General features: G+C 39.3%; 1 protein-coding gene across 1 annotated transcript; it reads right to left on the minus strand.

Moving 5' to 3' along the window:
* Positions 1-8,808: 8,808 nt before the first annotated feature.
* LOC105530742 (olfactory receptor 5A1) lies at positions 8,809-9,847 on the minus strand. Its single transcript, XM_011968408.1, has one exon. It carries the CDS (start codon positions 9,826-9,828, stop codon positions 8,881-8,883), a length of 948 nt encoding a protein of 315 aa, XP_011823798.1. The 5' UTR covers positions 9,829-9,847; the 3' UTR covers positions 8,809-8,880.
* Between the last annotated feature and the right edge of the window lie 1,195 nt (positions 9,848-11,042).

Below are 11,042 nucleotides of genomic sequence, written 5' to 3' on the forward strand. Positions count from 1 at the left end.
AACAACTCCGTAAAAAAGGAGGCAAGGGATGTGAACAGACACTTTTCAAAAGAGGAAATACATGCAGCCAATGATCATATGAAAAAAAGCTAAACATTACTGATCATTACAGAAATGCAAATCAAAATTACAGTGAGATACCATCTAATACCAGTCAGAATGGCTACTATTAAAAAGTCAAAAAATAACAGATGCTGGCAAGGTTGTGGAGAAAAAGTATGCTTATACACTGTTGGTGGGAATGTAAATTAGTTCAGCCATTGTGGAAGACAGTGTGGAGATTTCTCAAAGATCTAAAGACAGAAATACCATTCCATCCAGCAATTCTATTACTACATATACACTCAAAGAAATATAAATCATTGTATTATAAAGACATGCATGTGTATGTTCATTGCAACACTATTCACAATAGCAAAGATATGGAATCAACCTAAATACCCATCAATGATAGATTGAGTAAAGAAAATGTGGTACATATACATTATGGAATACTATGCAGCTATAAAAAAGAATGAGATCACGTCCTTTGCAGAGACATGGGTGGAACTGGAGGCCATTACCCTTAGCAAACTAACGCAGGCACAGAAAACCAAATACCGCATGTTTTCACTTGTAAGTGGGAGCTAAATGATGAGAACACATGAACACATAGAGGGGAACAACACTTACTGGGGCCTTTTGGAGAGCGGAGGGTGGGAGGAGAGAGACCAGCAGGAAAAATAACTAACGGATACCAGGCTTAACATTGTGGTGATGAAGTAATCTGCACAACAAGCCAGGTGACACGAGTTTACCTACGTAACAGAGCTGCACTTACATCCCTGAACTTAAAATAAAAGTGAAAAAAAAAAGAAAAAAGAAAAATGAAAAAAAAAAATGGAATGGGTGTGGTGGCTCACGCCTTTAATCCCAGTAATTTGGGAGGTGGAGGTGGCCAGATCACTTGAGGCCAGGAGTTCCAGACCAGCCTGGATTTCATGGAGAAACTTCTCTACAAAAAATATTAGCTGGGCCTGGTGGTGTGTGCTGTAGTCCCAGATCCGCAGGAGGCTGAACTGGGCACATCAGATTTCCTGGGACATCGAAGCTCTGGTAGTGAACTGTGATTGCGCCACTGCACTCCAGTCTGAGTGATGGAGGAAGAACCTGTCTCCAAAGAAAAAACAAAAAACAAAACAAAACAAAAAACACAGCCCAATTCTAATTGTGTTTGAATGTTTAATGTCTTTTCTTTTTATAGATAGATACTGTGAGCTGAAATAAATTGCAACACTCTTTAACTTCTCATAGAAATGGAAGACAAGAAGATTTTGTCACCTTAATAATATAAATACCAAAAAAGCAATTAAAATATTAGAATAAAACTTACATAAATGTTTTCATAATTTTTGGAGTAGGGGAGCATTATGCCAATAATAATTATATTTGACTAAGTAAAAATATAAAGCTTTTACATTTTAAAAGCGTTATAAATAAGCTTAAAACTAAATATAAATAAAAAACTTGGGAAAATATCTAAAAAAAAATAAAACAAGCTTAAACATCTTTGATATATAAAGAGCTCTTATAAATCTGTAAGACACAGACATTTTGATATTTTAAAACAAAAATGAGTTGTGATTCACAGAAAAATACAGTTGGTTAGCCCACATGTGAAAAGACAATCAATCAACTGTTGATCAAATAAATATATTGGGAGGCCAAGGAGGGAGGATATCTTGAGCTCACAAGTTTGAGACCAGCCTGGGCAACTTAGGAAGATCCTGTCTCTATTAAAAAAGGGAAAGAAAGAAAGAAAAAGGAAATACAAATTAAATTGCAATGAGGTATCATTTCTCATCTAGAAGATTAGCCAATGTTGAATAGTCCACTGTTGGCATAGATGTGGGGAAAGTGACACCTTTATATGGTTAATAGGAGTGCACACATGGGCAACATTTCTGGGGTCATTCTGGAAATATGTTGTCAAAATGTAAAATGTACAAACACCGTGACTCAAAATTTCTACTTTAGGAATTTATGCTAAAGAGTTAATAAACCAAATGCTTAATGTCCTAAATATAAGCCAAGTTCATCTCAGTGCTGTTTCAAATAGTAGAAATTAGAATTTAAGTTAGCGTCTGATACAGAAAATTTGTTCAATAAATACGGCACAATAGTACAATTAAGTATTTGCAGACATTCAAAGTGATAACGTAGAATTGTACTTTTAAACATGGAGAGACTTCTTTTTAGTGACAGATGAAAACACTGAATATGTCACATGATGTTATTTTTGGGAAAAATATTTACATGGCTAGAAGTTTGAAAAGATGTATTAATAAATGACAACAGTAGTAGCCATTATCTGTTGATAATTGGATTTTGGTGTTTTTATTTTAAAAAGACATTCTGTTGTGTCTAATTAAAAAAATGATTTTAAATGGCTTCTGATTTTGAAAATCAGAAAAACTACTATACCTATTTACAATTCGAAGAAAAAAGTTCTCCGTTAATTTGAGCTCTGATATTATGTATCTTGTATTTTTCTTTTTTTGTTTGTTTTTAAAATTGTTCTCAGAAGCTGACTTATTACAGAAAAGGGTGTGTGGGAAAGATAGCTCTAATTTTTCTTTGGATGTGTTATGGCTCCATGAGGCATTGGCTGGAGGCACCTAGAGCAGAACCTGGGACCAGCCAACTCAGGTCTCTGGGAACTGAGATCAAATCTACTTATTGTTGACTTCTCTTTCAGATTAATATTATTCCATAATATTATTATTCTGGCCAATCACCTTAGAAGGTTCTGGACTATCAGGTTCAGTGTCAGGTCAGGATCAAATAATAGCCTTTCTATTTTGTAACCTCAGGGTTGCATTATTGAACGTAGAATTAGCTTGTTCAAAAGAGCAGAGCCTTTGAAGCCAGATTCCAGTATTTTAAACTGTGGCTCTTGTGACCTGGAGCAATTTAACCTTTATGAACCCTGGGATCTTATTCCATGAAATGGGGAACATACACCTTACTTTGCATAGTGAGGTTTGCTTGTCATAATCTAGCACTTTTCACTCCTTGCCTTTATGGGTCTATGTGTGTCTGCCTTTTCCTCCAAATGATTCTACCTTTCCTGAAGGCAAGGGTTTGTCACTGTTGTATCCCCAGATCCTACCTGGCACATAACAGTTATTCAATAATTCTTTTTGAAGATGAATGAACAAATGGGTGTCCAGCTCCTGACGTGCAGTAGTTCCCCAACAGTATTTGTTTTCCTTTAGGCCATTTTCAGCCTCATCTTACATCCCCTATTCACTTATGTTGCTGTATAAGTCAATTAAACGGCTTAATGCATATGAGAGAATACTGTAAACTTCAAAGCATTATACAAATGTAGGGTATTAATATTATCATAATCCTAATATCATTATATAGTTTTCTTTCTGCTGCCATCTAACTTTTAATCACCTTTTAAGAAAGAGACCATACCAGTTTTTTTTTTTTTTTAAACATTGTAGGGGCTTAGTAATGTTTATGGAATGAGTTTTAATTTTTGAAAAATTACCTAATTTGAATGTGTCTTAAGAAGCCCAGTATTTTAGGTTAGAGGCAGGAGATCTTAATTGGCCCGAAACTTTTAGTTCAAGATGACATATCCTTCCAGAATTGCAAATGGACATTTTGCCTTTCAGAGACACTATCGAAATCATAAGGTTGTAGGTATGCAAAATTTTCAGGATGCCCTCACCTACCTTTGCATTGGTAAAGTGAGCCTGACAAGTTCCCCATCATCACTGCTCTGCCCTTCTTCACCCAAACACAGGAACAGTTTACACTGTTCCTAACTGACACTGAATTAGAAGTCTACTATAATAATTAGCATAGGGAATAACGTTGGATATTTGTAGGAAATACAATTTTCAATGGAGAAGCAGGCAGTTGCAGATGCAATGGGAGTTATTAAAAAGTCACTAAGCAACACGTATGCATGTTTTTTCTCTCCTTTACACACACACACACACACACACAATTATGATAGCACATCTAATAAGGAGGTGATGAAACTGTGTACAGGGAAGTCTGAGGAATCTCTAAAGGTCCCTTCTCTAAATTATAACAACATCAATGTGATGCAAAGTCCTTGTATGATAACCATTACAGCAATTTCATCAACAATATTATAGTTCAAGAGTCTATTTCTTGTGACAGTGGTTACAATTTGGGTCACATAATTGATTTTCTTCAAACAGATCAATTACAGTGATTGACCAAAAATGCATATTTATTGCTTTTTGTGTATCGGGCAGAGTTCTAGATGCTGAGAATATATTCATGAAGAGACAGATGTGACCCCCACCCTCAAGCATATACTTACAACTGTGATGATTCACACCAAAGGGCAAGAATGCGGCGAGATTGGCCCAGGGATTTAGTGAGGTCCAGGGAGTCTGGGAATGCTTCCTTGGGGGAAGCGGCATTTGGTAATAACAAGAATCTCTGGTTTTTACATAATGTTTTAATTTTTTTCTAAGAAGTTTCTAAAAATCAATTTTTTTTTTTTTTGGCTCATAATAATCCTGTAAGATCCAAGCATTGGATGTGACCAATGTCATCATAAAGGGGCCTCGACTGAGACCTGGAGATACTGGCAAATTGGATTCCACTAGATGAGGCCTCCTGGTCTGGTGGCCCCTCATAGTCATGGATGGGACTTCAGTTTAGTGCTTCTTAGAGGATCGGGGTGAAGGAACCTTAAAGGTCTTAGTATGTGTATGGGGAGTTCCTTCCCTTGTCCTCCTGTTTTCCTGGAGAGGAACTTACACTGAAATGGCATGCAGGTTTTGTGCCTCCTTCTTCACTCAGTCTTTTCTAGGAAGGTAGGAGTGATGTAAAGCAAGCGTGTGCAACCCACAGCCCGTGGGCTGTATGTGGCCCAGGACGGCTTTGAATGTGGCCTGATACAAATTTGTAAACTTCCTTAAAACATTAAGAGTGTTTTTGCGATATTTCTAAAAGTTCATCAACTATTATTAATGTGTTTTTTCGTGTGGCCCAAGACAAATTCTTCCAGTGTTGCCCAGGGAAGCCAAAAGGTTGGACACCCCTGATTTAAAGGACTGGTGAATCGGGGAAAACAATTAGGCAGGAGAACTTGGCCTCCTGATCTTCCTTCTCTTTCTTTGGGATCTGTCTCTCTGCAGACAGCATGTGGACTGATTTTCTCTCATCTACGCAATTAGTGCAACAGGGCAAGCCTGCTTCTCCTGGGTTAGCCTGTCTAATTGTGGTGTACAGTGTGGGGCAGCCATAGGACCAGATCAAAGCCATGTCCTCCACCAGAACATTATCTGTCGGTTTAACATTATTAAACTGATACTTTGATTTTTGTCTCCCTGCCTCCTGCTGTTCTCTACTACCCAATAATGCCTGAAGAAGCTAATGATGTCACTGCAAGCAAATAGGGGTGAGGATCAGACAATCTCTCTTCATATTCTTTCTTGAATTTCCCTTGTAATAGTAAAATGCCTGTAAATTTTTGATTCATTTGCTTATATTTCTGTAAAGCAAGTATCCCTTAATATACAGATATACTGTCAGCTTTTCATTCCTAAAATGTTACTGACTTAATTGTTGCAGTTTCATACACCAGCTTGACCGCAGTGGCAATGGTTCTGTAGTCCTAGGCATAACTGTGGCCTCTGCTTCTGGGCTTACATTCGGAAGATGTGCAATAGAAAAATGGAGGCATGGGATGCTTCCAGTAGACAGAAGTGGGAGGCATATGTTGAGATTCTTTAGTATTTTCCCTAGGTGGTATATTTGGCTGCCACTATAAAACCTCCCCACTTCAACCTTATCAGGGGCCCACTTGGGGGAAATGTCACAAAGTGTTGATGAGTTTTGTCTCAGAAGCCATGCTGAGTCATTTTCCACTCAATGACTGTGTGAGTGGGGATTCAATGACTTAACATGTATGAAATGTTCAGAATAGAACTTGAAACTTAGTAACACTCAGCAAATTTCAACTCTCTCTCTCTGAGTACCTGTATATATGAATAGTAGGAGTCATTCTACGTTTTATTGGCCATGGATAGGAATGAATTTAGAGGATGAAGAACCCAGGAAACCTGAGACAGGGATCTCTGCTTTCCTATGCATTGTTTATGTTCTTCCAGATATGGAGGAAATAATTACTTCTCTTATATGAACGATCAAGTCAGATATCTACTTATCCAATTGACCTACACCAAGGAAAAGTGAATGTGTTGCAAGTGGCCAGAGAGAGAGATTTACCAGCAGAAAGAGTTGTGTGGGACAACTCCACTGTAACTGCCTGAAATGAAGGGGTAATTATCTGGAAGTGGGAACCTGGGATATATCTCCCTGAGTTGATGCCAAATAAATTATACCCAATGTGGGCTGCAAGGTTTAATTTATTCAAGAGGAGAAACAGGAATTTTATAGGAGCAATGGGTTCAGATAGAAGATAGTAAGGGGAATTCAGGGTGTGGTGATCAAAATGGACACCAAACTGTGAAATGGAGGCAGATCCTGAACTGGTAAAGGAATGGCATGGTTAAAATCAAGGAGATAGTATAGTCAAGACAATCCTAAGCAAAAATAGCAAAGTTGGAGGCATTACACTCCCTTTGCTTCAACCTATAAGCAAAACAACATGGTACTTGTACAAAAACAGACACATAGACCCATAGAACAGAATAGAGATCTCAGAAATAAGACTGCATATCTGCAACCATCGAATCTTCGACAAACCTGACAAAAACAAACAATGGGGAAAGGATTCCCTATTTAATAAATGGTGCTGGGAAAACTGGCTAGCCATGTACAGAAAATTGAAAATGGGACTGTTTCCTTACACTTTATACAAAAATTAACTCAAGATGGATTAAACGTGTAAATGTAAAGCCCCAAACTATGAAAACCCTAGAAGAAAATCTAGGCAATGCCATTTAAGACATAGGCACTGGCAAAGATTTCATGATGAAAACATCAAAAACAATTGCAACAAAAGCAGAAGTTGGCAAATGGGATCTAATTAAACTAAGGAGATTCTGCAAAAGAAGCTATCATCAAAATGAACAGACAACCTACAGAATGGGAGAAAATTTTTGCAATCTATCCGTCTGACAAAGGTAACTTAAACAAATTCACAAGAAAAAACATACAACCCTATCTAAAAGTGGGCTAATGTCATGAACAGACACTTCTCAAGAAGACATTTGTGTGGTCAACAAACATATGAAAAAAAACTCAACGTCACTAATTATTAGAGAAATGCAAATCAAAAATCAAAATGAGATACCATCTCACACTAGTCAGAATGGCAATTATTAAAAAGTCAAGAAACAACAGATGCTGGTGAAGCTGTGGAGAAATAGGAACATTTTTATACTGTTTGTGGGAATGTAAATTAGTTCAACCATTGTGGAAGACAGTGTGGCAAGTCCTCAAAGACCTAGAAATGGAAATATCATTTGACCCAGCAATCTCACTAATGGGTATATACCCGAAGGAATATAAATAATTCTATTATAAAGATACATGCATGTGTATGTTCACTGCAGCACTATTCACAATAGCAAAGACATGGAATCAACCCAAATTCCCATCAATGATAGACTGGATAAAGAAAAAACGGTACATATATACCACGGGATACTATGCAGCCACAAAAGGAAGGAGTTAGTGTTCTTTGCAGGGCCATGGATGGAGTTGGAAGCCATTATCCTCAGCAAACTAACACAGGAACAGATAACCAAATATCCCATGTTCTCACTTGTAAGTGAGAGCTAAACAGTGAGAACATATGGACACAGAGAGGGAACAACACACACTGGGGCCTGTCAGGGGGCAGGGAGGAGTGAGAGCATCGGGATAAATAGCTAACGGATGTGGGGCTTAATACCTAGGTGATGGGTTGATAGGTGCAGCAAATCACCATGACACATGTTTACCTATGTAACAAACCTGCACGTCCTGCACATGTATACCAGAACTTAAAATAAAATAAAATTAAAAGAAAAAAACACAACATTTAGCAAAATATTAAAGAAAAATCAAGGAGGCTCTGACTGAGTAGGCAGTTTAGGGGACTGAGACTGAGAAAAGAAGAGTATTGGTGTGACACCATTGGACTCAAATTTCCCCAGTCCTTACATAGCTGAGATAGAGAGAAATGGCAGCCAAGGGGAGGGAATGTCCTTCAGCATTTGCTTAGCAAATTACTCAGTAGCCATAATGGGAATTCAACAGGGAGATCCTAGAGAGGGCATTTGATGAGGTGTCATCTTGTTCTTGTCATTTACCTTAACTATACACAGTGTATCTTTTCAGATTCTGCCATATGCCAATAACAAGAGTTATATACTTGTACTACTTTTGGGCTATCTTTTGTTGAATGTGAACTGCAGCATTTGGGCAGACCGTGGGCTCTGGAGTCAGGAAGGCTTTGGTGTGAATCAGAGTTCTGCCCCTTCCTTGGTGACCCTGAGCAAGTTAGTTTTCCTTGCTGACACATCGTTTCCTTATTTTGTAACATAGGGGATAGTTCAATGTGTATTTTACTACTGCAATGAGTATTTAATTAAATCACTTTCGTGCCTGGTACATGCTAAGTGCTCAATAAATGTTAGTTATTGTGATTATTGTGGAGGTTCTTTTTTTTTTTTTTTTTCCTGAAGAAATTCCTTTTCCTTTTTGGCTATCTATGGCATGGTCAGTAGACAAGTGACCATGAGGAAGGGTGAGAGGAATCTAGAGGGAAGAGTCTCCACGTTCAAGTAAGAGCACCAAATGTCTCCCTTGCCCGAGGCAGAGGTGGAGGTGAAGGCTTGGATCATTTAATTCTCCAGCAGTTTGGATACATAAGTTTCTACACATGACCTAAGAAAACACTTTCTTCCTTTCCAACACCTTCCACAGGGCATCCTTGATCTCTTTGTTCCTCAAACTATAAATGAGAGGGTTCAGCATGGGGATCACCAGTGAATAGAACACGGACACCACCTTGTCCCTGCCTAGCGAGTAGGTGGAGCTGGGTCGCAGGTACATGAAAAGGGCTGTCCCAAACAGCAAAGTCACCACCATCAGATGCGAGGCACACGTGTTGAAGGCTTTCCATCGGCCCTCTGCTGAAGAGATCTTCAGGACAGCAGACACTATGTAACCATAGGAGATAAGGAGTTGGAGGAATGATGTTCCTCCTACAGTGACCACCACGAGGAAATTCACCACTTGACTGAGGAAGGTGTCAGAGCAAGACAGAGCCAGGACTGGTGGGAGGTCACAGAAGAAGTGGTTAATGATGTTGGGTCCACAAAAGTGAAGCCTAAATACAGAGCTGGCCTGGATCAGGGAGCTCAGGAAGCCACCAACATATGCCCCAGCCACCATGCGTGTACAGAGGCCCTGGGTCATGATAGTGGGGTAGAGAAGGGGGCGGGAGATGGCTGCATATCGGTCATACGCCATAGCAGTCAGGAGAAGGCACTCAGACAGTCCCAGGCCGACAAAGAAAAAAAACTGAGCAGCACAGCCCACAAATGATATGGTCTTCTGCTCCCAGAAGAAGTCAGTGAGCATCTTGGGAGCCACAGCAGAAGAGTAGCAGATGTCAATGAAAGATAAGTTGCTTAGGAAGAAGTACATGGGTGTGTGCAGATGGGTGTCACCCCTGATCAGAAAAATGAGGGCCAGGTTCCAGGCCAGGGTCGTAAGATAGATGCCCAGGAGGGTCACAAAGAGGAGCGCCTGGAGTTCTGGATGGTCTGTGAATCCCAGGAGGATGAACATGGTCACTGATGAGCTGTTCCAGGGTTTGATTATGGACATGCTTCCCGTGGACCACAAGGACAAGATGCAGACCTGAGATAGTAACGACAGTCCTCATTACAGGTGGTATTAGCAAATAATTACAAAACACATGAGAGGGAAGGCAGAGGATTACAGGTTACAGCGTTATGCAAAGACTGTTTCCCTTTCTTGGTCTCAGTCTCAGTCTCTCTCTCTCTCGAAGGCAATTGCAGTCATCATCTTAAACATTTAGGCAGTAGAGTGTAGCTGATATGAATTTAAACTTTGGATCCCAAATCCCTAGGATCAACTTCTGCCTTGACCATTTATTTACTAGTTGTGTTACTTCAGGTGAGATAGCTAACATCTCTGGCTTCAACTTATCCTTAAAACTGGATGATAGCAATTACTTTATAGATTTGTTTTAAGTGCCTGACACATAACAAGTGACCAGTGAGTAGTTATTAGGACGGTCCTGTGTGCCTCAGGTGAGTCAGGTCATGCCTTGGAATAACTTCATCTCCTTTACCTAAGTTTCCAATTAGGAGGGAAAGATCAATGGAACTAGGTTCAGCTATGTAGTTGTGAGATGATTAATCAGATAGAATGTTTTTAATGCAAAGGATTAGGCCACATGTATATAAAAATGTTCTTAATTGTCAAATATTGGGTCCAAATATACTAATGTAGGTTGAATTTCAAATTTATCTCAGTCTGAGCTTTCTATTTTATTTATTTATTTATTTTTTAATTAATTTTTTTTTTTTTTGAGATGGAGTTTCACTCTTGTTGCTCAGGCTGGAGTGCAACGGCACGATCTCGGCTCACTGCAACCTCCGCCTCCCGGGTTCAATCGATTCTCCTGCTTCAGCCTCCTGAGTAGCTGGGATTACAGGCATGCATCACCACGCCCAGCTAATTTTGCATTTTAAGTAGAGATGGGGTTTCTCCATGTTGGTCAGGCTGGTCTCGAACTCCCGACCTCAGGTGATCCACCTGCCTCAGCCTCCCAAAGTGCTGGGATTACAGGTGTGAGCCACTGCTCCTGGCCTGAGTTGTTTAATTGTTGAGTGTGGGCTCTGGATCTAGACTGCCTGGATTCAATTCTCAGCCTCACTTAGTAGATGTGTGATGTTGACTAGGTCTCTGTAAAATTAAAGATAATAATAGCATTTACATTGTTATAGGATCTATCTAATTATCTATCATCTATCTATCTGTCTGTCTATCATCTATCTATCATCTATCATCAT

Source organism: Mandrillus leucophaeus, unplaced genomic scaffold, assembly GCF_000951045.1.
Source record: "Mandrillus leucophaeus isolate KB7577 unplaced genomic scaffold, Mleu.le_1.0 Scaffold842, whole genome shotgun sequence".
In the NCBI taxonomy this organism is placed as follows: domain Eukaryota; kingdom Metazoa; phylum Chordata; class Mammalia; order Primates; family Cercopithecidae; genus Mandrillus; species Mandrillus leucophaeus.